The 24,945-nt window shown below is 55.9% G+C and overlaps 7 protein-coding genes across 7 annotated transcripts; 4 read left to right on the top strand and 3 right to left on the bottom strand.

The window, feature by feature from the left end:
• Window positions 1–1,227: 1,227 nt before the first annotated feature.
• On the top strand, window positions 1,228–5,420 carry B0H18DRAFT_991709 (uncharacterized protein). The gene is made up of 7 exons (XM_048045077.1): window positions 1,228–1,349; window positions 1,406–1,520; window positions 1,583–1,879; window positions 1,931–2,805; window positions 2,867–3,153; window positions 3,212–3,267; window positions 3,321–5,420. The coding sequence occupies exons 1-7, from the start codon at window positions 1,324–1,326 to the stop codon at window positions 5,202–5,204; spliced, it is 3,540 nt and encodes a 1,179-aa protein (XP_047896321.1). The 5' UTR covers window positions 1,228–1,323; the 3' UTR covers window positions 5,205–5,420.
• Window positions 5,421–7,050: 1,630 nt separating this feature from the next.
• Window positions 7,051–9,443, top strand: B0H18DRAFT_991711 (kinase-like domain-containing protein). Its single transcript, XM_048045078.1, has 5 exons — window positions 7,051–7,840; window positions 7,893–8,021; window positions 8,085–8,489; window positions 8,549–8,660; window positions 8,723–9,443. The coding sequence occupies exons 1-5, from the start codon at window positions 7,352–7,354 to the stop codon at window positions 8,986–8,988; spliced, it is 1,401 nt and encodes a 466-aa protein (XP_047896322.1). The 5' UTR covers window positions 7,051–7,351; the 3' UTR covers window positions 8,989–9,443.
• Window positions 9,444–9,615: 172 nt separating this feature from the next.
• B0H18DRAFT_1143470 (glycosyl hydrolases family 31-domain-containing protein) lies at window positions 9,616–13,093 on the top strand (the record flags this gene model as incomplete). The annotated part of the gene is made up of 20 exons (XM_048035663.1): window positions 9,616–9,987; window positions 10,017–10,096; window positions 10,154–10,167; window positions 10,191–10,333; window positions 10,496–10,606; window positions 10,629–10,701; window positions 10,743–10,791; window positions 10,844–10,868; window positions 10,979–11,081; window positions 11,106–11,200; window positions 11,239–11,264; window positions 11,405–11,428; window positions 11,505–11,572; window positions 11,627–11,686; window positions 11,890–11,932; window positions 11,988–12,182; window positions 12,212–12,297; window positions 12,349–12,431; window positions 12,482–12,486; window positions 12,576–13,093. The coding sequence occupies exons 1-20, from the start codon at window positions 9,881–9,883 to the stop codon at window positions 13,091–13,093; spliced, it is 1,908 nt and encodes a 635-aa protein (XP_047896323.1). The 5' UTR covers window positions 9,616–9,880.
• A 463-nt stretch (window positions 13,094–13,556) lies between these two features.
• Window positions 13,557–17,299, top strand: B0H18DRAFT_1083652 (uncharacterized protein; the record flags this gene model as incomplete). Its single annotated transcript, XM_048031688.1, has 7 exons — window positions 13,557–13,976; window positions 14,363–15,274; window positions 15,330–15,626; window positions 15,689–16,109; window positions 16,136–16,494; window positions 16,545–17,140; window positions 17,197–17,299. The coding sequence occupies 7 exons, from the start codon at window positions 13,557–13,559 to the stop codon at window positions 17,297–17,299; spliced, it is 3,108 nt and encodes a 1,035-aa protein (XP_047896324.1).
• Window positions 17,300–17,573: 274 nt separating this feature from the next.
• B0H18DRAFT_872632 (3-oxoacyl-reductase) lies at window positions 17,574–18,772 on the bottom strand (the record flags this gene model as incomplete). Its single annotated transcript, XM_048040243.1, has 8 exons — window positions 17,574–17,615; window positions 17,663–17,764; window positions 17,821–17,858; window positions 17,919–17,958; window positions 18,021–18,129; window positions 18,192–18,256; window positions 18,309–18,663; window positions 18,717–18,772. 8 exons carry the CDS (start codon window positions 18,770–18,772, stop codon window positions 17,574–17,576), a joined length of 807 nt encoding a protein of 268 aa, XP_047896325.1.
• A 927-nt stretch (window positions 18,773–19,699) lies between these two features.
• On the bottom strand, window positions 19,700–21,019 carry B0H18DRAFT_1116598 (uncharacterized protein; the record flags this gene model as incomplete). The annotated part of the gene is made up of 2 exons (XM_048033457.1): window positions 19,700–20,650; window positions 20,714–21,019. The coding sequence occupies 2 exons, from the start codon at window positions 21,017–21,019 to the stop codon at window positions 19,700–19,702; spliced, it is 1,257 nt and encodes a 418-aa protein (XP_047896326.1).
• A 268-nt stretch (window positions 21,020–21,287) lies between these two features.
• B0H18DRAFT_991724 (heme peroxidase) lies at window positions 21,288–24,458 on the bottom strand (the record flags this gene model as incomplete). Its single annotated transcript, XM_048045079.1, has 17 exons — window positions 21,288–21,944; window positions 22,002–22,140; window positions 22,223–22,335; window positions 22,389–22,408; window positions 22,488–22,620; window positions 22,671–22,705; window positions 22,759–22,841; window positions 22,901–23,065; window positions 23,142–23,360; window positions 23,418–23,527; window positions 23,590–23,604; window positions 23,628–23,744; window positions 23,798–23,865; window positions 23,903–24,034; window positions 24,126–24,214; window positions 24,269–24,334; window positions 24,384–24,458. Coding segments are annotated over 17 exons (1,890 nt in total), but the record flags the coding sequence as incomplete, so codon positions are not given.
• Window positions 24,459–24,945: the final 487 nt, after the last annotated feature.

The raw sequence follows: 24,945 nt of genomic DNA on the forward strand, positions 1-24,945 counted from the left end.
TGGCGAGCGAAGGCAGCCTTCGCGGACTCCCTCAACGCGTCGAACGCGTTCGGAACCGTGGCGCGAGCAAGAGTCAGTGCCTTTATGGACCACGGAGCCGTGTCCTGGTACTTGAGGGCGAACATGCTTGCGTCGGGCCACGGGATTGGGGAGTGCAGGCAAGTTGCGGTGATGTTGAGAGGGAGGATGAGGGAGGATGAACGGGGCGAACACCGCTTTATGGTGTTCAGCTTGGGCCCTCGCCACCGTGATTCATCTCCGTTTTAGGTAGGCCTGTGGCTGCGTGGACCTCCGGGGCTTCTGAGTAGAATTTCAGCGCTCACGGCGAGGACAAAGCGTGAAGCTGGGGCCGTTTGTCCGTGATGGGCGAGATAAAGATAAGTACTTAGTGTAGCAAGGAGGGGAAAAATGGTTTATTATGCGCGTTGCGTCAGTGAGCGGTAGTTACCTTGTTTAGAGCATCCATTGTGTTTTCGTAGTATGGTCCAAGCATGCTCACTGAGCAGGAAGCAGACATGATTCTACGTTAGGTCGTAAAAAACCCTTACCGACTGTTCTGCGCAGGCCACGGTACCTGCGAGGCTATGAAGCCCGCGCTGCTGCAAGTGCCAGTGCTAAAGCCTAGAACACGAGTTCTGGCGTTGCGCTTCAGTTGCATCGGAGTCCAGATATGGCAGGTACGTTGATCCGAGATCCTTTCTTCAGATCGTGCGGCTGCCAGCGAGGCACTGTCACAGCAGTGCGACCAGTGCTAGATTGCCTAGTCTCTTAGTCTCTTTCACTGTGCCCAGCGAGTTCAACTCGAAAGGACGACTGCAACGCAGACAGTACATCGCTGGATACATCACCATGTTTGTGTATTACCATATGCTATGATTCGACACATATGTCTGATTAGACTCGGACGGCTTCCGACATGGGATTATGACTCACTGCGTATGTAGCAGAAGCAAGATGCCTCTGCAGCACTGCTACGCAGGCTTCGCAAGGATCGCAGGCGTTCTGCCGCCTGTGAGGAATCCTGTCGGCAACGGGCTACAGTCTCGCGAGTCGCAGAAAGCGCGTCGGGCGTCTGTGGAAGCGAGCGATCGCACAAGCGCCGTTTGTTGCTCACGTGATCCGGGGGTTCAACTACGCGCCCTCCCGCCGCCACCGACTCGTCGTGAGCGCATCACGAACTTACTGCCTGAGATTGCCCGCAGGTCTTTGCTGTTGCTGCAGCATTCTGCGGACCCGTTTATTTGCTGTGCTACTGAGTGTCTCGCGGGTCGCGCTCTCCTAGTCAACTCGTTTCGTCGCTTGACGGCGCACTTGGACCCAGTCATGGCTGGGCCGTCTTCCCCTGGCGCGTGCGTATTCTGACCTTACTATCTATCTCTCGGACTGAGGCAGCACTGCTTTGCAGGCGAGTTCCATTTACGGACCAAGATCGGGATTACATGATCAAATATCTTGCGAAGTATACGACGAATCCACAAGGCCGCAGTGGAAACGAGATCTGGAAGACTCTGAAGGATAATGTAAGCACCTGGCTCTTCTTGCTCGACGCGATAACTGGCTCAATGAAATCCTGATGCTACAGAAGAGGCACAAGTGGGACTGGGCCAACCGCCACACTTGGCAGTCATGGAGAAATCACTACGCTAAAGACCGGGAGTTCTTCGACCGCAAAGTACGCAAGTATCAACAGAAGAACCCTACGCTCCAGCCGCTCGCCTCTGATGCTGGTCCGTCATCATCACCGGGTGGAGGCGCGAAGCGTGTACGCGTCGCGTTCACGGCCTCCGATGACGAGCATCTCGCGGAGTACCTCGCGGAGCACAGTCTTACGACTCCGGGTCGCCTTGGTAACAAGCTGTACAAGACATTAGCTGGCGACGTGAGATGCCCATGCTTCGCTTCCTGCACCCACTAATACGTCCCCATGCAGGAGGAGGGCAAATGGCCTTGGGCCTCACGCCACACTTTCCAAAGCTGGCGCGAACGGTACAAGAACCGCCGCGAAACGTTCGACGAATACATCCAGCAACGTCAGCTTGATCGTCCTCCTCGCGCGGTTTTCGAAACACCTACAGGCTCCCGCCAACGACGCCGCAGGGTAAAGAGGGCGTCTTCTGAGCTAGATGAGCCGATCCCAGAAGAGCGCGAAGAGCCAGAGGAGGCTAACGCAAATGAGGCTAAGGTACGGGAGGCGCGGAAGGAGGAAGAGGAAGAGTCGCAGGAGACAGAGATGCAAGAGGCGGAGAGCGTGGCCGGAGAGGAACATGAGGTCGAAGAAGCGATTCGTAGACGAGAGAAGGACGCCTCGCTCAGGCTGAGTAGCACGCCATCCCAGCAAGGCAGCGAGACAGGACAGACCGGAACGAAGCGGAGACGGACTGGCGAATCGGACGATGGTGTTGCAGAGCTGAGCAAGATCAAGCGAAGACGCGTTGAAGACAACGGTGGCACTATAGCACAAAACGAACGCACAACAGAGGCCGATGCTGGCATTCCGACACGAGATGAACGACGGACAGAGATACCTCAGGCGAGAAGTCCGCAAAGAGTGAACGGGAAGCTTCCTGGAGTGCCTCCCCGCGAGGATGACTACACTGGAGACATATTCGATCCTCGCGACTCAAGCGACAACGAGACTGAGGACGAGGAAGACGACCAGCAGCAGGAGCACCCGCCAATCGCAATCAAGCAGGAGGAGGGGGAAGAGGATCAGGAAGATCAGCCCGCTCCTTCAGCTGTCGAGCCGGGGGACCAACGACAGATCGACGTCGACGTCGATGCAATAGCGAGCATAAAGCAAGAACCGTGAGTTCACAGCACCTGTACTTCGTTGTATTTCAAGGGTCTGATATCTGGTCAACTATAGAGTGGAATTCCTTTCACCTGGTGGCGCCCCTTCCCCGACCACGGTCAGTCGCGCTAAAGATTCGTCAGACCGGCTGTACCCCTCTCTACCACCCCCATCTCCGCGTATTACCGATGTCGAAGAATTGTCGCTTCCGGGCCAGTTCCCGACAACGTCCACGCCAGTCCACGTCAGAGGGGCTTCTGTAGTTTCTGAGGCTATCCCTTTGGCTCACGAATTGCTCGAGAAGAAGGCAGACTCCAATGAGGTGTCACAGAACCCCACGCCACCCGCAAGCTCTCCGCCAGGTAGGAAGTTTGCAGTGAGCGTGATTATCCATTCAATTGCTGACCGACAATCTCGCAGTCGAAGACATGGCTCCAGTGAAACATAAGTACGCTCACAAAGCTACCCGGCAACCCGTGATGTCTGATCCACCTGATCGTCCGCGTCCCGGTCCCTCCCCGATGTCAAGATCACCCCTCGTGCGCGTCCTCCTGCTCCCAAAGCTAAACACAGGTACTTGCGGAAGCCATCGGAAGAAATATTCGCCTCTGTCGCCAGTACTCCTGTTATACCTAGTTCTCGGGACGTCACACCTTCCCCGCAGCGTCAGGAGCGGCGGTTCAAACGCCCACGAGAGCCGCCACGTCTTGACGATGGCCCTTATAACCACGTCTTTACCGATGCCATGGGAAGGGTACAGCCTAGCGGCGCCAGACCGACCGGTGTAGCGGTCGATGAGGGTAGCGACCGGGGCGACCGGGACGAGGAAGTGAGAGTCTGGCCACCGCTGAGGGGACGGGACAAGGGAAAGAGGAAAGTACAACAAGAACAGACGAATGCCCGACCACCTATTGCTTCTGACGTGCAGGTGAAGACGGAATCGCAAGAACCCGTAGCCGCCCTGCGCCAGCTACCCGCGCAGTCTGCTAGAACGCACCATCCCTTCAGCCAGCCTACGCAAGATCTAGGAGCATCCCAGGACTCTCAAGCACAATATAGCCAATCGCAGCACCACGTCTTCAGCCAGCCGAGTCAGCGAGTCGTCTCTGCCGAGCGCAGCCAATCAGAGCCTCAGGAGACAGGCACAGAATTCATGCCGTCTTTCAGGTTCCCAAAGGCGCATCTAGACCGTCTAGAGCAAGAATTGACTAGGAATGGCCATCTGTTGCAGACGAGGACGGCTGGCGGCGAGGATCAACATGCGGGCGTCGTGACGAGCACGCCTGTCCGGCGAGACACGGCAAGACATTCTCATCGTAATACTTCGATGTCGGGCCCGTCCAGCGTTGTCCCTGCTCCGCCCGACGAGTTCTCAAGGAATCCGGATCTCGGCCGTAGCGTACACTTCGATCCCGCGCTACCCGACTCCAAAGGCAAGGCAAGGGATTACGGGCCTTCGACACCGTACATCAACGGTAGACGACATACACTCGGGGGCAGTTCCGCACCCCAGACACATTCCGAGGACGACCACGCCGCAGAAGAGCGTATCCGTGTCCGACAGTCCTTGCCTCTGTTGCCCTCTGCTCCCCGCGGTATTCGCTCTGCCGACGACTCTTTCGTTGGCACAGTTTCTACCTCATTCTCCTTCCGACGACCCCGCAGACGAGAGTCTCTCAGCTTCGTCCAGCAGCCAAAACCACGCTCCGCATCGGTCGAGCCGGAGCCTCCGATACAAATCAGTGAGGACGATGAGAGCGTCGTGGTGCACATCGGGGTGGAGACAGCCATACAAACGATGTCCGAAAACCATGGGTTCAACGCGGAGATTGTACGCAGGGCGTGGAGCCAGACCCAGAGCCTACGTAAGACCGACGCTGTGCTACGGCAGATGCGTGAGGCTGCTGAAAAGGCTGCTCTGCAGTTCATGGAAAACCTCCATGATGAAAGCAGTCTCCCCGCTGACCCTGGAGCTGTTGTGCGCGGACGACCTCTGGCATATGGTGGAAGCCCGCGTCGCTCTTCACATAATCGCGAAGCCTCGGTCCTACGTATCACCCCAGCGGAAGCAGACGAGGAGACCAGCTCAGAATACTCGCCTCCGAAACCGACTCGAGCGGGGCAGTACGTGCGTCTGGTCAAAGAGGGCAGACCGTACGAGGCCGTTACTCGGGAGATAAGCTATGCAACTGGCATCTCACCGTCACATACTCCTCAACGGAACGATATCGACAAGGACAGGCGTGGTACTACCAGTCCGGACGCTGCTCTGCAGGGATTCAATACTCCAGATGAGTACAGGCAACCCGATCCTCCTCCTAATATTTCGCGATGGAACGGGTTGGGCTTCGACCCTGCTAAGATTGCAATTGGAAAGAGACTCGGACAGATGTTGGCGAATATCAATGCGTAGTATCATTTTTTGTGTTCCGTCATGTTAATTCCTGTAGGTGCTCGAGCCTATTTCTGATCATTGCTATATGGTTGTATCATCATGGTCACTTCCGATAGACCTGGTTCAGTCAACCAATCTGTTTTGGCTCGCCTACAATGAGGTGATACAATCCTAGAGACGCGCAGTGGCTAGGTGAGAATACGCGCGCGCCAGGAGAATTTGGGTCGAGCGACGATACTAAGTACAAGGTGACCAGGAGAACACAACCCAACGGCACGCTCGAAACCCGACAACGCCACCTGAGAGGCTCCTCCTCAGGCCTCCACAGCTCATGTGAGCAACAAACGGCGCTCCTCCTATCCTCCGCTAGGCGCTCAACACGCTTTTCTGATCAGCCTGCTGCCAGTGCCTTTCTGCGGCTCACGAGCGCGAGGCTGTACTTAGCCTGCTGCCGACGAGACTCCTCACAGGCAGCAAACCGACTGCGATCCTCGCGATGCCCACATCCCAGTGCTGCAGTGGCATCTCGTCTCTGGTCCGCAGTGAGTCACATTTCCATGTCGAGAGTAGTTCGAGTCCGATAACCAGAAAGGCTTGTCCAATCATAGCATACAATACAGAAACATGGAGAAATGTATCCAGCGATATACTGTCTATATTGCTGTCGTCCTTTCGGGTTCAATCGCTGGGGGCAGTACCGTTGAATGGAACCAGGTTCAACCACTGGTTGCACTAGTACTGCTATGACAGTGCCCCGCTGGCAGCCGCACGATCTGAATCTGAAGAAGGGATCTCGGATCAACGTGCCTGCCATATCTGGATTCCGATGCAACCGCTCCTGCAGAGCTCGTGTTCTAGGCTTTAGTGCTTGCAGCGCGAGCTTCATAGCCCCGCAGGTCCCGTGGCCTGCGCAGAACAGTCGGTAAGGGATGTTTCACAGACCTAACGTAGAACCATGTCTGCTTTCTGCTCAGTTAGCATGCTTGGGCCATTCGAGAACACAATGGATACTCAAAACAAGGTAACCACCGCTCACTGATCTCAACGCAACGCGCATAATAAAGCATTCTTTTCCCCTCGTCGCTGCGCTAAGTACTTATCTTTATCTCGTCCATCAGGCTGTGCCGCATGTCACGAGCAAACCGCTTCACGCTTTGTCCTCGAAATGAGCGCTGAAATTCTATATAGAAGCCCCGGAGGTCCACGCAGCCACACCTACCTACCTAAACCGGAGATGAATCACGGTGGCGAGGGCCCAAGCTGAACACCATAAAGCGTCGTCCGCCCCGTTCATCCTCCCCCATCCTTGCTCTCAACCATCACCGCAGACTTGCCCACACTCCCCATCCCGTTGCCCGACGAAATATGTTCGCATTCAAGTTCCAGGGCATGGCTTCGTGGACCCTTAAGGCGCGTACTCTTGCTCGAGCCACGGTTCCGAACGCGTTCGACGCGTTGAGGGAGGCCGCGAGGGCTGCCTTCGCTCGCCAGGCATCGCGCCACACCCCCGCTACGCCTTCCGACGCCACCCCGACGCGTTTCGACGCGTCTTCTATCCCTACCACTCCGACGCCACATCCCTCGGGCACGGCCATTGTCGCGTCCGTTGGACTGGCTTTTCCCCCTCCAACCAACGCAGTCCACAACCTCCTCCTTCACCATATCAAGGGGGCGGTGCCGTCTACGTCCCCTGTCGTCCCACCGTCCAAAGACGTCCATGTGGCCTTTGACCTGACCATTGACGACCAACGGCCACAATGCGACGCGCCGGCGCACTCGTCACATCGGTCTACTTCACGGTCCTCCTCGACGTCGCCCACCCCACTCGGTTGCCACAAGGTAGATGTTGGCGTCCAGGTATCCATCCGTCGCCTGGACACTCCCCCCACTCGTCCTCATCCTCCGACTCCGACCTGCCGGTCGAATGCCTCACTCCGCTGGCTACGAACGGCGAGTGCCATAGCCATCGCAAGGCCGAGGCCCTCAGACCTCTCCTTCCCTTCGAGGCGCCCTTACCCTTCGACATTGATGGTGCACGCGGAGTCGATGAGTATATTCTGGAGTTCGATGAGTGCTCGGCTCGCAGGCAGGACCTCTACGAGGATCTCGCGGAGCGTGCCATTGCTTTCCACTACCTCTGCGCTGATCCGGTCGAGGATGATGACATGCCCACGGCGTTCTCTGGTCCAATCCACGGTTCTTCGTCTACCATCTCTGTGGTGTCGCCAACAAGCAACGCGGCGCTGGAGTTCCCCGAAAGCGAACCTTCCGATGGCGAACATCCCGACATAGACACCGACACCAACAGTTCAGACGACCCAGCGAACCAAACTGTCGACACCGACGACGACGACGACGAGGAGCCACAGATCCCCCTCGTCCTCTATCACCGTTACACCAAGACTCGCTACCGAATCGACGGCATTATCGGATGCGGTGGATTCGCCCGCGTCTTGCAAGCCACGAAAGACTCAGGCGAGTGCGTTGCCATCAAAGTTACGCACAAGAGGGAGGCCTATGCAAAGAGCCCTTACATACACGACTTGCTGTGTCATGAGATGGACACCTTGCGGTGGGCGACTACACACGCATGCCCAGGGTTGACGAAGTTGATCGAGAGCTGGGAGGACGAAGACAATATTTACTTCGTCATGGTACGTTCCCCTGCGTACCTTGCTATGACATCTTCTAACTTGATTTGAACAGGAGCTATGTCGTGCTTCGCTGACGCAATACATGGAGTTCAAATATGAATTGAAGCGTACAGACTTGTCACGAACGCGTCCGGAGTGGCAGAGTATGCCTCTAGAGGAGAAATACTACTGTGCAGAGTCGGTTCGTGTTCACGAGCTAGCTTCGGAGCGACGACCAGATTGCTGACTTCGCTCTCCGTCTTAGATCTTCTCACTATGTCAGCTTCATGACTACGGGGTCGTGCACAGAGACATCAAACCGGACAACCTCCTCCTTGACAAAGACGGTCGATGCACCCTCGCCGACTTCGGCCTGACAGTCTGGGCTTCAACTGCGTCAGTTGAAGATGTTGTGATACAGGACGTCGGCGGGACACTGTTCTACTTCGCACCGGAGCAGCATATGGGCCTCCAGCACAACTACAAGGTCGATATCTGGCAGCTCGGCTGTGTATGGATCGAGATGTTCGCCGGGCTCAAGTATTCCTTCAGTAATTACTTGCCGTCGGGAACACATTACGAGGACAGGCCCATGTGGATGCGGGATAAACTGCGCACCCGCATCAGAGACGACCTCCAGGACCATCCAGCGTTGGATCTTGTACTCGCGGTGAGTATCTTTGCCTCAGGACGGCCCCTGCACACTCCTAACTGACTCCCCTGCCGCAGATGACGGATGTCGATCCTTCCAAGCGCCCCACCGCTCATGAAGTCATGGGACACGAATGGTTCGCTGACGTCGATTGGACGGCAATCATGGCTGGGGTTGCCCCGCTCCGGCGTGAGTCCTCACGTCGCTTACTCGTATATGATGAGAATGCTGATTCCCGACCTCTCTCACAGACTCGTTCCTCCCGGAATTCAGAACCCCGTCGAGCGAGTGTTCGCCGCGATTCTCCACCTTCGAGGCCTTACGGACTTCGCTCATGATGTCCCGCCAACATCGCTCTGAGTCGGACGCTGACTTGGAAGCCCGAAATTTTCAGCTAGGGACGTACGAACTCAACCCATACTCCTTTGTTTGGCCCACCCCTGCCCCGGAAACCCCGACACCTGTGCCTGGTGCACTTGATCCATGGTCTATGCCTGACGAGCTTGCTTCATGGTGACCCTCTCCTTGCCAGTCACTCATCGCCGGAGAAGACTTTCCGTCATATCGCACATTTCGCGGCACCCCCCCGGCCCGACGACTCATCGCGACTCCTCATTCTTCCCTACTCTGTCTCATCCTCATCGCATCTACACTCGCATATGTACCATCTTCGCACATCCCGGACACTTCGCACTTACAACCAAGTCAACTCACATATCATATATCATCTCTGCAATCTTCGGACAGTTTCCCTTCTGCGTCTCAGTCGTACTTGCTATCTTCCGCTATCTTATCGTAACTTACTGCTTTGCTCGCTTGCATACTAGTCGTCTGGCGTTGTCATGGTTCTGTCGTGTTGTACCTTGCCTTTTGGCTTCCTTGTTGGACATCAGCCTCCTAGGTCTGTGCTCGCTTGTGGATATAGATTCGTGCTCATCGGCGCCGCTAAAGCTTCTGGCGAACAGAGCTAACTACATATCACACTGTCCAAGTGAGTGACACCGCGCGCTGAGTGCTTTCAGCTTTTGGACGTTGAGATTGTCACGAGTAAAACGGTACACATGTGACCGCGTATGTCAGGTGCCATACTTGACCTGAGCTAGACCATGCCAATTTGCGATGCCTATTCCCCGACGGGCTTTATGGTCCTTGCATCTCACGCAGTCACCATGTCCGAGGTCTTCGAAACGTCCCGACTGTGTGTGAGAACGCATGGAACTGCCCAGTCATGCATCACACGTGGTCGAGGATGGTCAACTGACCAGACAGTCTGATCTCATTTCTCGCCGACCCCGCGACGATGCAGGGTCCTATGCCAATGCCGCCAACCACAGACTATAAATGAGCACTCTGTGAGGCTTGTCGCGCCGAGTCGTCCTCGTCTCTCAGGCCCTCCTTCGTAGTCGGCGATGCCCCTGGCGTGGCGCTCTGGCCGTGTTCTGCGACGCAGTATGCTTTGCACTTACACTGACCCCAGTGTACTGGATGCGTGTCCTGGCTACACCGCGACGAATGTGTCACGTCGGGTCCAAATCTGACCGCGAGCCTTGTGCTGGCTGGCGAGGCATGTAATGTCTACGGCTCGGACATCGAGGCACTCAGTTTGCAAGTGACATACGAGACCGGTCTGTACTCGACTCCTCCACCTTGCGATGCGTAACTCATGCAGTTCGTGCCCCTAGCCACGCGAATCCATGTCAAGATCACCGACGAAATGAGACGCGTTACGAAGTCCCCGAATCCGTGCTTCCCCGACCCTTGGCAGATCCGTCCGTCGACCCGTCGACTGCTGCGATTCAGTTCAACTACACCACCTCGCCATTCTCTTTCACCATCTATCGCGCGTCCACTGGCGAAGCACTGTTCATACTGCGTCTCATGCGTTGATCTTTGAGCCACAGTACCTCCGCGTGAAGACGGACCTGCCGACGAACCCGAACTTATATGGCCTCGGCGAGCACACGGAGACGTTCCGTCTACCGACAGAGAACCTCACGCGAACTCTTTGGAGCCGCGACGCCTAGGGGTGTAAACGGTACGAACCTTTACGGCAACCACCCAATCTACTTTGAACACCGCCTGAGCGGCACGCACGGCGTGTTTTTCCTCAACTCAATGGCATGGACATCAAGATCGTCACGAACGACGAGGGTCAAGCCTTGAGTATGACGTGATTGGTGGTGTTCTGGACTTCTACTTCCTCGCAGGCAGCGAGACCGATCCGACAGAGGTAGCGAGGCATATGCAGAAGTGGTCGGCACGCCCGCGGAGGTGCCATACTGGAGCTTCGGATTCCATCAGTGCCGCTATGGCTACACAGGTGTGTGTAGAGATAGTTGACTATCAAGGGGCATGGATTTATGTTCTGACAGACTATGTCGAGGTCGCGAATGTATCGTCAACTACACGGACGCCAACATTCCGCTCGAAACGATGTGGACGGACATTGGTATGTCGGCTTTGTTCCTCATGGGTACCGTTCTGACTGAAGCACAATCGCTTTCCAGACTACATGTACAATCGCCGCATATTCACGTGGATCCAGACTACTTCCCCTTGACCAGGATGCGCGAGATCGTCGAGTACTCCACGACCACGATCAGCATTACAGTACGTCGTGTGACTACAGCTGAGCATCTCATTTGTGATTTATGCTCTCGTCCAGTCCTCATGACTGATCCGGCCATTGCATATGCGCCGAGCGAGAACTACGGCACGTATGATCGCGGGTCGGCGCGGATGTGTGGCTGAAGGCAGAGAACGGCAGTTACTTCCTCGGTGTCGTATGGCCTGGTGCGTGATCCATTCTGTGCCTACATTCCCTCCGTTTGACGTGTTCGATCGGTCGATATAGGTGTAACCGTCTTCCCCGGTAAGTTAGGTGGACAGGAACTGTCCAACTGATAGTGATGTTGACGTCACCTTATCTGCAGATTGGTTCAATCCCGCATCCAAGAGTGCGTCTGGACACCGTAAAATCTGGTGGCAGTTTGCTGACGTCCCTACCACAGCTTCTGGACGAATGAGTTCCAGCTGTTCTACAACCCTCAAATGGTATTGACATCGACGGCGCCTGGATCGACATGAACGACCCATCCAGCGTACGTCCAGAATGTTGGATCCCCATTCGCGGATTGGCTCATATCGTGTTACAGTTCTGCGACGTCCCCTGCACGGACCCTTCCACAAGCGATCGACAACGGCGATCCCCGGCCGTACTACTCTTCCACCTGACCCGAATACGCCCATCTTCGGAACGAGTACAGGAAGAGGGCGATGTCGAAGAGGGAATACACTCCGGAGAATTTGGTGAATCCGCCGTACACGATCAACAACGCTGCGGGCGACTTGTCGAATCTCACGGCCTACGTAGGTGTCGTGATGTAAGTGTCATAACGCTCATAATGAGGTCGCGCAGACCACCGCTGTCCATGCAAATGGAATGGTGGAGTACAACACTCGTGAGCGGCTAAAATACCTGCATACTTCATTATTCCGGCTAATGACTTGTTGTAGACAATCTGTTCGGTACCATGATGTCCACAGCCACGCACAACGCCATGCTGGCTCGACGCCCGGGACTACGCACACTTGTTGTCACGCGCAGCACATTCGCCGGTGCGGGGACCAAGGTGCAGAAGTGGTTGGGCGACAACCTCAGCGACTGGGAGCATTACCGTAACTCGATCTCGGGCATTTTGAGCATGGCGAGTGTTTCCACGTGCCTATGGCTGGCGCAGATATCTGCGGGTACGGTGACAACACGACCGAGATATTGTGCGCGAGATGGGCCACTCTTGGGGCGTTCTATCCGTTCATGCGTAACGTGAGTGAACTAAGGTTCGTTGAAGCGGGTCAAGGCTGACGACCATGTTAGCACAACACACTCGGAGCCATTTCCCAGGAGTTCTATCGTTGGCCGACTGTCGCGCAAGCAGCTAGGAACGCGATTGATATGAGGTGAGTGCGCAGCTCTACGATAATTCGATTTGTCTGACATACTGCTATAGATACCGTCTCATTGATTACTTCTATACCGCCTTCCACCAGGCCTCCGTCGACGGCACCCCCATTCTCAATCCACTCTTCTACAAGTACCCTCAGGACAACAAACCTTCGGGATCGACCTCCAGTTCCTCTTCGGCCCGTCCATCCTCGTATCGCCTGTAACAGAGGAGAACGCAACCTCCGTTTCGATTTACCTGCCCGACGACATCTTCTACGACTTCAACACCTTCGAGCCAGTCCGCGGAAACGGGAGCTACGTTGAACTCGATGTCAACCTGACGAGCATCCCGGTGCACATTCGCGGCGGTGCGATCTTGCCCTTGAGGGCTCAGAGCGCGATGACCACCACTGCGCTGAGGCAGCAGGATTCGAGATCGTCGTCGCCCCCGATTTGGACGGCTCCGCTTCAGGTTCGCTCTACTTGGACGACGGTGTCTCCATCACGCCGACGCAACGACCGAAGTCAGCGTCACATACAAAATGGTGCCGTCACGCTCAACGGTACTTATGGGTATGACCCCGGTGTGGGCATCTCGAGGATCGTTCTGCTAATGCAGAAGAGCCAGTGGTGCGGCGCTGAATGGTCTGGATTTGGCGGACTCGGTATCGTATAATCCCAGCACTAGGGTGCTGGAAATTGCGGTCGACGTGCCGTTCAACCAGAACTTCTACATACAAATCGCATAATCGAGAATTGAGTGCTGTGTGTAGTATAGCCGTAGCGTACGATCGCGAAGGCTCTATGCATGTCAAGTCCGCATGGACTGTACTCCGAGTGTCACTCAGTAAGCTGGCTGCAATGTAGCACCAGATACTTACTGTAACATCCGATCGTTCCGAGTCGGTGCGCAATGCGCATGGACGGACGGTGCCACAATTTCCATTTACGGATTGTTGATCGCGAGTGCACGTGATGGCATCGCGTTGAGCGCGTTTGGCGAGTTCAGCAGAAGCGACCGGAGTAACTTTAGTTGAAGTTGACTCTCTCAACAGTTGCTCCCGACGGTCTTCCCGTTTCTCGCGCTGTGACCACTTCCGCTGCGTCTCCTGCACTGAGGCGGGAGGACAAAGTGCAGTATGTCTGCTGCCCTCAATGCTCGGGCAGACACATCGGCACAATCTGCAGGCACCGTCCCGGACCTCTCGCTTTCCTCGTTCGCCTCAGGTTTCTCAACTCCAGGGCGGAAATTCAGGGTACCCTCTGCGTCTTCTCACACAACTGCAACTTCATCCGCACCAATATCTACACCTTCACCGCCTAACGTGCCCTCTCTGAGTAGGAGAAGAGGCGACGAAGCGACGCCCGCGGCCAAGCGTCTTGGTCTGTCGAGCCACGATGAGGATGGCGAAGATGCAGAGGGAGATGTGTTGGATACTCCTGGAAGAGAGAAGAAATGGGAGGATCCTGCAACCACACCCGCTGCTGGGCGTATGAAACGCACCCGGAGCGCAGGAGCCAAAGGTGGCGTAAACCTCACATTGCGAGATCAGGAGAAGGTGAGTGTGCCCAGTCGCTAAATTCTATGAGGGCTCTCTGTGGATTGGCTTCGAGCGCGTGGGCGTAGAGACATCGACGACGGATGTCAAGTCACTCGAATTACATCAAGTGACAGGGAGGACCAAACGAGGGTACCTGCTTCCGTACGTTGACTCGTCCAAGGAGCTGTCTGTGGTACTCAGTAGCTATACCTGTCTTGTCGTGGATCGCATTCATTGTGTGTTGAGAATCGCGATTTGCCACTGGCCGCCTGCATCCCCAGCTATAGGCTATAAGTGTGCGGCCGATGAGTGGCACGTCTAGCACGACCCTGTCCGCATCTTCCCCCTCGACCTCGTCTCCCCTGTCACTGCGGCTCAGTCTAGTATCCTGACATACCCCACAGCATATTGACAGCCTCAAGAAGGAGAACTTCAACATCAAGCTCAAGGTCCACTTCCTCGAAGAGCGACTCGCACAGCTCGCCCCTGACCAGGTAGAAGCCGCGCTCAAGCAGAACATCAACCTCAAGATCGAAGTGCAGCAACGCGGAATGGAGCTGAAGAAGCTACGGAAGCTCGTCCTCGAGCAGCAGCGCGAACTCGAGAAGCTGCAGCGGGGGAACGGCGGTGCCTCGTCGCGTGCGCGCGAGCTAGAGGAGAAACTTGAGGAGCGCGAGCGCGAGATCCGGGAACTGCGCAGGAGACGAGCTGTCGGCCCGGATGACGGCGTCCTCAGAGAAATGGAGGCACGGAACGCAGAGCTGGAGGAGGAGCTGGAGAACGTGCGCGGACTCCTGGAGGAGAACATGGAGGAGATGGAGCGGCTGCGCGAGTTGGTCGAGCGGCGAGACGACGACTCCGCGGACGAGGGCAGGGACGACCGTTGGAGGCGGCGGGTCGAGGAGCTCGAGGACGAGAACGAGGACCTGCGCTCGAGGATCGACGAACTGGAGGAACTGGTGACGCGCGGGAACGACGAGAAGGAGGATCTCGCGGACATGGTGGAGGCGCTCAAGCTCGAGGTCGAGGACTTGCAACGGAGACGGGAAGCGGAGTCGATCGAGCGGAGTCAGAGCCGCGTGCAGATCTTGGAGGAGAGGGAGGAGCGGGAGGCGGTGGAGGAGGGTATGAACACCGTCAGGGACAGGCTAGCAGCTGCGCAGATTGAGCTTCAGCAGAAGGAGGATGATCTTGATCTGAAGGACCGAGAGATCGAGGAGCTCGTGGCGGAGCACAAGCGCATCGTTGAGACGCTTGATGACGAGTGGCGAGGCGAGATGGATGAGTTGCGGGGACAGGTTGAAGAGATCAAGGATGTAAGTTCCTCCCCTTGCCTCATTCAGCACTCCAATAACACTGTGGTCGATATAGGTTGTTGAGCAAAAGGATGCCGAGAACAGGGATCTTCGCATGAGTCTTGCGGAGGTCGAGAACGGCATGGCCGAGCTCCAAGACCAGACAGAGATCGCCGTCAGTCACCTGCAGCAAGAATCCGAGGAGAAGGATGCCGAGATCGAGGCCGCCAATCGGGAAATCGAGAAGCTTGGTCACCAAGTCTACATGCTGGAGGAGGAGAACGAGCGTATCAAGGAGGCGAGTGATAGGCTGAGGGAAGATGAGGCTGTTGAAAGAGAACGTCTCGAGGCGCTAGCTTCTGCTCTGAAAGAGGTGGGAGACTGCATAGGCGCGCCGTGTATAGGCATAATGCTAACGCATTCGGAATGTTTTAGAAAGTGGCTGGTCTCAAATCACAAATCGAGGAGTTGCACGACCTTATCGATGCTCGAGATCACGATGTCTCTGCCTACAGAGCCCGCTCGGAAGAGCTCGCCCAGCATGTCGAGAACCTGGTTGAAGAGGTTCAACGCGAACGCGCCACTCGGGAGCGCCTGGAAGCCGATCTCGACAGAGCCGAGAAAGAGCATGACGTCGCTCTTCGTGCTGAGCAGCGCGCTTTGGAGGCCAAGGAGTCCGCCCTGCAGTCGGCGCTCAATGACCTCGCACGCACGCAGTCTCTCCTCACGCAGCGCGAGACCGACCTTGCGCAGGTGCAATCCGCTCTAGAGACGCTGGAGGCCGAGTCGAAGAAGCTTGGCGAGACGCACACCACCGCTCGATTCTCCCTCCAACTCGAAGTCGACCGATTGAAGCGTGATTTGGAACGGCTCGAGGATGAGTATCTAGAGCTCGGCAAGAACTGGGCGATCGTGAAGGCAAGGGCCGCGAGCGCGACGGCGTCATTGACAAGCTTCACGCGGAGAACCGCGAACTCGCGTCGCAGCTTGCAGCGCAGACACAAGCAAGACTCAATGTTTCCGAGAAGCTCGAGAACAGCCTCGCAAGCTTGAAGGCGGCCGAAGCAGAGGTCCTGCAATGTAGAACCAAAGTCGCCGAGCTGGAGCAAAGGCTAGCAAAGGACCAGCGGTCGCTCCTATCCGCCGAAGCTCAGTATCGCGATCAGCTCACTGAGCGCAACACGCTCCTGTTGACCATCTACCAGTATATGGACAAGATTCTCGGCGTCGACAAGACACCGGTGAGTGCCATCTTCGACGGGGATGCACGCATGATCTGATTCTTGCGCAGAAAAAGAACGGTCAAGCGGAGACGAAGCCCTTCACGAACTTCAGCGTCTTCCACGACAACCTCATCTCGCGCCTCAAGCAACTGAGCGAGATTCAAGGCCTTTTCGACAAGCGTGTCAAGGACGCTGAGTCAAAATACGCCGAGAAACTCAGCGACATGCGCAAGCAGCTCGACTTCCGGTGGAAGCAGATCGACAAGTTCGAGACGAGCCTGAAGACGGTCGTCGAGGCGAAGACGACGTGGCGCAAGAAGCTCAGTGCGAGAGAGGGCGAAGTGGAGGCGCTCAAGACCACCGTCAGCGAGCTTCAAGCGCAGCTGGTTAGCATACGAAAGCCAGGCCAGGGCGACTCTATGGAAGTTCGCTCGCTCGCCGCTCGTGCAAACAACGCAGAGCGGCGCATCACGAACCTGCAGAATCAGCTCGTCCTGTCCGAGGAAAAGCTGACTACGATGAACCAGAAGACGGTCGCTGCAGACTCCAAGTGGGAGGTGCGTGTGAAGGAGTATGAGAGCAGGTTGAGAAAGGCGGAAGAAGCCGTCAAGCGCGAGCGACAGGGCGCGAAGGAGCGCGTGTTCGAGCTGGACACGCAGTTGAAGTTAGTCCTCAGTGTTGTCCTCCCCCCTGTTACGGATATTGATGATCTTCTCCCAGGACGCTGCAACGACAACTGGAGCTCGAGAACAAGCGCAATCAGCGTCTGCAAGAAATCACAGAGACGAATGGGCTCAACACCAAGTCGCCTAGGCTATCGTAACTTCAGGCAGGCAGGACCGCCTATTGGCCTCACTCTATGCTGCGCTTTTGTGTTTACTCACGGATTCGGGTTCGTTTCGATCTCACTTTGTACTGCTTTCCGCATGCTGTCGTTCATAGATACGTATACTCGCAGGGACAGGATATCCGGGTTACTAATTGTACATCTCCGTAGTGTCCATGCATAGTGTATCAAATAATGCTATACCTCCTTCGTTGTTCGTATTCCCTCTCCTTTCTCGCGGCTAAACATTGACTGTACAGCGTCTTCCGGATTAGAAGTTGCCGATGGTCCAGCCTCCGTCTGCCACGATGATCTGTCATTTTCTGTCAGCCGATGTGCTCCTCGTTTGTACAGCTTTACGAGGCGACGCGCCTTGTTGGTCATGTACCCGTTGGATGCAAGAAGCAGGACGATGTCCGCCATCTCATTGGGCTTGCCGAGCCTTCCAATCGGGATTTTGCTCTGTGATCGGTGTGCTCAGTGAGTACCAGTTATCCGGCATCCAAGCAACCACTTACGCGGGCCTCAGGCGTCGGGTTGGACATCATGTTCGTTTCTGGATTGGAGGAAGACGAGGTGAGCGTGGATGGGGGTGCCGGTGGAGGTGGTGGGTGACGTCTACCTTCGATGAGCGCGGGTGCGAGGGCGTTCGTCGTCTTCGCGTTCAGTGTCAGTACATCAGGAGGTATGTCATGCGGCAGAATAGCTTGGGACATACAATCCCTGACTTCGCGTAGCGGAGAGACATCCAGCGGACAAGCCCGTGCAGAGCAGACTTGGACGATGCATAATGAGGGCCGATCACACCGCCGTTACCAGCGGCAACGCTGGGAGACATTGGATGAGTACACTACGTTGAGCTACTGATAACAAGTTGCGCAGAACTGACCTTGACGTGTAGATGACTCGTCCCCATTTCTGCTCCTCCATGTATGGAACACACAGTTGCGTAAGCTTGCAGCGGTGACGGTGAGTGGCCTATTTTCTCCCTCCGACACGAACCTACCAAAAAGTGCGTGCCTGTGTTTGTCCTCCAAGTCTCCTCGAAAACCTCCGGGCTGATATCACGAATGTCCCCATTCGGCCCGATCGTCGGGCCCGCCATGCCATGGTTGCTGAACAGGACATCGGGGTTGCCCAGCGTCTGGACGACCTCGCCGTAGAGCCTCCGCGCGTCGTCGTATCCCGACAAGTTCGCCTGGAATGCGGCGAACTTTGGCTGGGCGTCAGAGGGTGCGAGTGTCTTCAGCTCCGCGATGAGGGTCTCAGCTTTCGCCGCAGAGGATTGTGCGTTGTAGTGCACTGCGATGGAGCAGCCGACACGGGCGAAGGCCTTCGCTGTCGCCTGTCCAATACCTCCCCTGTCGTAGCGGGCGTCAGCTTTCATGTGTGGACTGAGACGGCGGCGACGTACGTGCATCCGGTAATGAGGACCAGTCGGCCCCTCAGAGACGCGCCGACGCCAGCCATATAGAGCGTGTTCTCGGATTCAGCAGTGGTGTTGGTTGTACCTGCACCAGTCGCAGGGGTAGAGCTGCCTGTGTTATGGAGTTTGTCTTTGAGTTTGTTGAACATTATGCGATCCGCCTACCGGTGGTGATAACGTGTGTAGCAGTGGGAGCCCTCTCACGGGCACCTTATATATGCCAGCCAGAGATTCAGATTCATCCGGTATGACGAAACGGACAGTGTCTAGTTTGGCCGAATGATTAGCACATGACGTCGTGGGTACAAGGATAGCAGCAGACGGAGAGCCCTCGGAGGCCGTCAGCAACCTTATAGACAGTGTTGGATATGTGCTCCACCGTTCTCCCTTCTCCTTCGAAATGGGCACTGAAATGGCGAGAGTACTATATAGTCCGTGTGCTCCAAGTCTGTACAAATGGGTCCGTCTACTGCTGCCTGGAAAGCAATCAAGGCTGGCTGCCGTGTTACTAGAGGGGGGCGCGCAACGCAATGGGACTACTGAAGTTTGAAGAGACAATCAGCCCTTCAGTAAATGGCGAACGACGTCAACGTCAGATCCACAGTGACGCTTTGTTGGTATCCCTAAGTCTCGACAAAACCATAGCCCACCTGCCAGATGCGCCCTTCACGGCGGCTTCGCTGACCCGGACCAACGGGAATAATGCGCGAAAAATGCGCGCAAAGACCACTGGATCCCTAATGCGGTCATCCTCGACCGTCAACGTTTCAACCCTGGGAATAATAGAACACTGAGACTTGCGCACGATTTGGGCGGGCGTCCACCCATGGATACAGAGTCGATATCAATGGCCGAGAGTTTGAAGACAGTGATATGCGGGCACTCGCACAGGAAGGTGTCGACAACGCCGCGGAAGGTAGGAATTATGCCTGTCCTGAATGGCCACAACGGCCAAGGAAACGAAAACGTTTTCAGGAGCGGCCACGCCCTCGGATACCGCGCAAATCATCGTCCGTGAACGACAAGGAATCGGGTCCGCTCAAACAAATATTGCAGAGCTGTAGATGTCGTAGTTGCACGAATGGCCGGAGGAGATTCGATGCCGATGTGGGGTCCAATCCTCCGAGAGTCTCCCCCAAGGACAAGGTGACTTCGGTCAATGTGCCAGCACATGCTGCGGCGAAGTCTCCGAAAGCACCGTAATCCCCTGTGAAGCTGTCCACGACAGCATCCGCGACTTCAAGACACTCCAGCCGAATTGGCGCCATCTTCGCCAGCGGTCCCAAACACTGCATGCCGCGACAGCGAACGTGTCCGTGGAGCCTCAATTTCCGCAACTGGGGAAAGCATCCAACCGCCGACGGTATATCCTCGGCCCACTGACCCAACGGCAGGTCCAACTCACAAAGATGCTGCAATGGGGCCAGCATGGCCATGAGGGGCCCAAACCACAGTTCCTCCAACGGAACCGCGCCCACGACCAGTGTGCGTAGCTCGTGGAAACGGCCAATATCGATTGCCAGCGAAAGGTCATGGACTCGTCGGCAAGCTTGGTCGTATATACGAAGATCTTGCAGCCATGGAGCCTTAGAGGGCAGTTCGAGGAGGATTCGTCTGAGCGCGTGAGGCTCGTGAGTATTGGCTTCTTTCGACCCACTGCGTGTATCTTCATAAATGGCCAGTGAGCGAAGGCTTTCCCCTGCAAGACACAGCACGTTTGTGTCGAAGAACGGTGAGACCAAGGGCCGGCACTTGATCTCTTTGATCATCGGGAGGAGTGGGTGGCCCGGATTGGCTTGGAAGAGGAGAGCAAAAACATTGGAATCGAAAGACTCTCTGTGGCGGATGCGAATGCGTTGAACGAGTGCCGCGAAGCGGGCAAACCGCCTCAGCCCTTGGGGCCTCGGAGCCTCGTTGGACTTCTGCGTTACGAGACGAGATTAGAGACACGCATATGATATGTGCGGCAACCATGAAATCCGCACCCATACTATCATCGGACGCTTAGACTCTGGCATGTCGAAGACGTCCCGCGTGAGGGTCAGGCAAAGGGAGAACAGCGGGAGAGGCGACGGTAGCTCTCGCCAAAGCGTGCGGAGTGCGGGCTCCGAGAAAGCCTTCGAGACGCGTGCGCAACATGCGAGGGTTGCCCAATCCTTGTCGACAGCGATACCGACGTCCGCCCAGGAATTGGAGTTCGCGTCTACAAGGTCGCGTTCAGTGTGCGGTCCAAAAAGCTGCAAGATGTGCCAGATGATGTCGTAGTCCTCTAATGCTCGGCGATGCCCCATATTTGCTGACTCTGTGATAACCACAGCAGATGTAGACTCAGACTGGGGATGATCGAGATACTTTGAGGAAAGGCAAAGGAGGATGAGATTGACTCAATCCTCGCTCGTGGTCACCGATTCACCGTGTGGCTCTCGCCTCGCACTAGCGCCCGGGTCAAGGCATTTTTTTTTCTTCTTTTTTTGGTGGAGCGTTGCACCCCGATCTTAGGAACAGTCAAGGCATTTGTTGGAGTGTCCGACTCGCCCGCGCTGTCCAAGCTCAGATCTATGTACTAATAATGTAGTATTACGTAGAATCCAAGTTCGCCTCGGTTACTAGTAGCTACACCGTTACTCTGCTCTCCGTTGCTCAAGCTGTCCCGGTACTACGCCCGTTCAGGCCGATATATCGCCCAAAATGGTTCCCTCAACCACGCATGATTTTCTTCAGCTATGCTCCAGTCACCAGTCCCAGTCACCAGTCTGAGGCTGCGGTACACCAAGCCAAAAATACCTTGAATACAAGTCTCCTCTAATCCCTTTTCCCCTTTGCACAGACACGGAATTCTCGATCGTCCGTCCCTCCTCGCCAGCCCCTCGAGTCTCGATTCAGAAAGCCCCATCCATACCACATTTCACTGCGTCTTCACCGCCCCGTCCCCATTCGCCTTCGCCTTCGTCTTCGCGAACATCAAGGCCGCCTTCTTGCTGTACACAGGGCCCTTCGGCCTCTCCCACTCGTAATCCTCGACGTTCTTACCCGGCTGCGCGCGCATGTACCCCTTCATCGTCTCCGGCACGATGAACGGGAACAGCCTGTACGTCGAATTGGCGGGGAAGTACCCAGGCAGCGTCCGCGCGAGCATCCTGCCGATGATCCCGCCCATCGACCCGTCCGTCTTGTCGTACATGCAGTCCTTGAATCCCCAGGACGTGAGGTTGAACGCTGTTCGGAGGTAAGGCGTGAGCGACGTTCGTGTCAAGTCAATGGATGAGGGCGTACGCGTGAACTCGATTGTCAGGAAACGATCACCGCGCGTGAGCGCGATGGCATCTGCGAGGATCGCTCGAGAGATCGTAAAGCCAGGGCACAGACCAGCACCAGGCATGGCAACCTTGGCTTCCTCCGCTTGCATACCAACCTGTTTTATCTACCTGAATACGACACTGCGAAGCTCAGTGGCCTGACGTACGTATAGCTCGAGGTTCTCTATATGGCCGTACAGCCTCTTCGCAGCCGTCTGAGTAGGCGCCTGTCAATGACAAGTATCCTCTGTAGATGGTATCACTCACATAGATCTTCGGATCCGGGTTCCATTCGTCGAAGTCCTTGTATGCTGCCAGACCATAAATAAGTACTCGCGTCCACCTACAGAGTTTTTGCACTTACGCCGCAGCCCGAGGTACCGTCTGAACTCGTTGAACTATGTATTCCGACATGGGCACTGTCAGCTAACTCATCGCACGTGCACCACTTGAAGCCACTCACGAGCACGTCCCCCACTTCCTTGCCTGCGTGATACCCATGATCTCGATGATGCGCAGGGAGTCCGGGATACCGCGCGCCTTGAACGCTGCCGCGGGTGCTTCTGTCGCACTGAACAAGAGCTCCGCGAGGTCCTCTGCATCGATCCGTCAGAAATGGCGGGAAAGGTGAGAGCGATCTGCTCACTGTCGGAGAAGCGGCCATCAGGACCACGTTCGAGCCTAGCATGAATAGCCATCATGAGCGGTTTCCATACACAGGGGCTATGACTCACTCGTTGAACGTCCTCTTCCTCACGTCCTTCGGCGTCTTCGACATCACGTTTCTTGCAGCCCGCTTAAAATCATCTATCGTACGCTGTAAAGTCACATTCCAAGGTCAGCACCGGAAAGGCGTCCTGCATAAGGTCATATCACCTCATTGTTTGGCTTCCCCTCGTAAATCTTGTCGAAGAAATTCTCCATCCAGCTCGTGTCTTCTCTCGAACTCGTGGCGTGCCAGCGATACATGAGGTTGAACTCCACAGAGATGACGTTGCCCTCGCCCTGCGGAGTCCATGCATGGCTAATCTCGCGCATGGCCTACCAAAACCAGTACAGAGCAACCCGAAATTCAACATCGTCAATATGGCTCACGCTGGCGATTGAAGACACGCACCTGAGGCGGGTTGAGCCTCCACGAGTACCCGTCGCGCGTAAGCCCAAGGATGCCACCGACGTAGTCACCTAGAATGACCTGCGCGAAGAAGGCACTGTTAACGAGCCTCGCGCGATGGAACAGCTCGTCGTCCTGCATCGCCCGCGCCTTCTCGTCGAGCATCACGGGCTCCTTGTAAGTGCCGAACTCATTATCGCTGTATATGCGACCGGCCACATACTGCCGAGACGCAAAGACCTGTCAACGCGAGATGGGCTGAGTGGAAGAGATTGTTACGTTGTGATTGCGGCAGAAGATGACAAGCAGGGCGCATGTCGCTGGCGGCATGAACAACAGCCGCTTGTCGGCGAACACGTCATCCCAAAGTCGACCGGTGCCGTCCTTGCCTAGTGGTAACGGAAAAGTCATATCAACGAACATGAACTTCATGACGAGTGATTGAACTCACGCCTGACGCTGTCAACTTGAGCCTGGGAGGATCCGTACACGGGCTGAGATCGCAATAACTGCTGGCGTCGTTCACCATCCAATTTTGGTGGTTTGTATCGAAGACCGTATGGACGACGAGGTTGGCGAATGCGAAGAATAGCCCCGAGAGTCCGCCTGCATAGGAGAACGTTATGACTAGTACGCCAGGTGGTAGTAAGCGTGCCCACCTGGATGTTCGGTGAACTCGTCCCTCTTCAATAGCTCGTCAAAAACTTGTTCAGCTGAAGGAAGAGACCTGTGCAGCACGGGGTTCCCCGAAGGACGTTGCGAACGTAGGGCAACCGGCCATACCCATGGTCGGCATGTGAACGTTGTAGTTTGAGCCGTCCGTACTCCGGAACGCGTACACCACAGGGTTATCGAGGGTGGATTCAGGTATAGGCGATGCGGCTCCGTTGGGGATACTAGATATCCAAGGGGAGGGTGCGGAAGGTCTCTGTACACTGAACACGCGTAAATAATCAGCCAAAGTCGCCTCGTAAGCATAGATGATACCAACAGAGCCGTATGGCGAGACCTTCGGCCTGACGAGCGAGAACCGAGTCCTCTGGCGCGCGGGAAATGAACGTGAGGACCTTCTCAAGCTTTTCAACTGATGTATGAGAACGTATGCAAGCTCGACAAGATAACAGACTCACGAGAAACTTGCGATCATCGAGGCCAGGCATGCCATCGAGCCCGTTGATCAAGTCGAGGTATGCGGGCTAAGTGAAAGGTCAGCGCTGCGCGTTGAATGCCACAGGTGTGACATACAAGGTCGTTGATCACGAAATGCGGCCCGCGTAGAATCAGCCTCCGTATAAGTGAGAGTACTCGGACGGGAAAGCGACTATGTCCGACATATTCGTGTACTCTGCCTGAGCGTCGGCTCCCCGTGCGTCGGCCTTCTTTAAGAGGTGGTGATCAGGGCGATGTGGAGAGAATCGTTGGACCAAAAGTGCATGTTTATGTACCGCGGCTTTGGGAGAACGTCTGTGTTGGACCAACGCCTGCCAACTAGTCGCGCTGTTCTCGCCCGGTCGGTACCATGTCACGTCGAGATATGGAAGCACAGCTCCGCATTTTTGTGCAGTCACAGAACCGCTTTTCTTCCGAGAGGAGGGTTGTGACAAAAGCGACATTCGGAGAAAGACCGACGTTGGCGTTCATGACACCCAACGACTGGATTCGGACGCGTGTGGCGCGTTGATCGCGGGCGTAGATCTCATCGGCCCCGCGAGATCGCGGTCTCCTCGTCGCCAGTTCTTCAACCTGTGCTCCGCGTATTCAATATTCAGTACTCAGCCTCAGATCCCTGCCGTATAGCGTTTCGGGC

The sequence above is a fragment of the Fomitopsis serialis genome, assembly GCF_022376445.1.
Source record: "Fomitopsis serialis strain Sig1Antser10 chromosome Unknown B0H18scaffold_15, whole genome shotgun sequence".
Lineage (NCBI taxonomy): Eukaryota > Fungi > Basidiomycota > Agaricomycetes > Polyporales > Fomitopsidaceae > Fomitopsis > Fomitopsis serialis.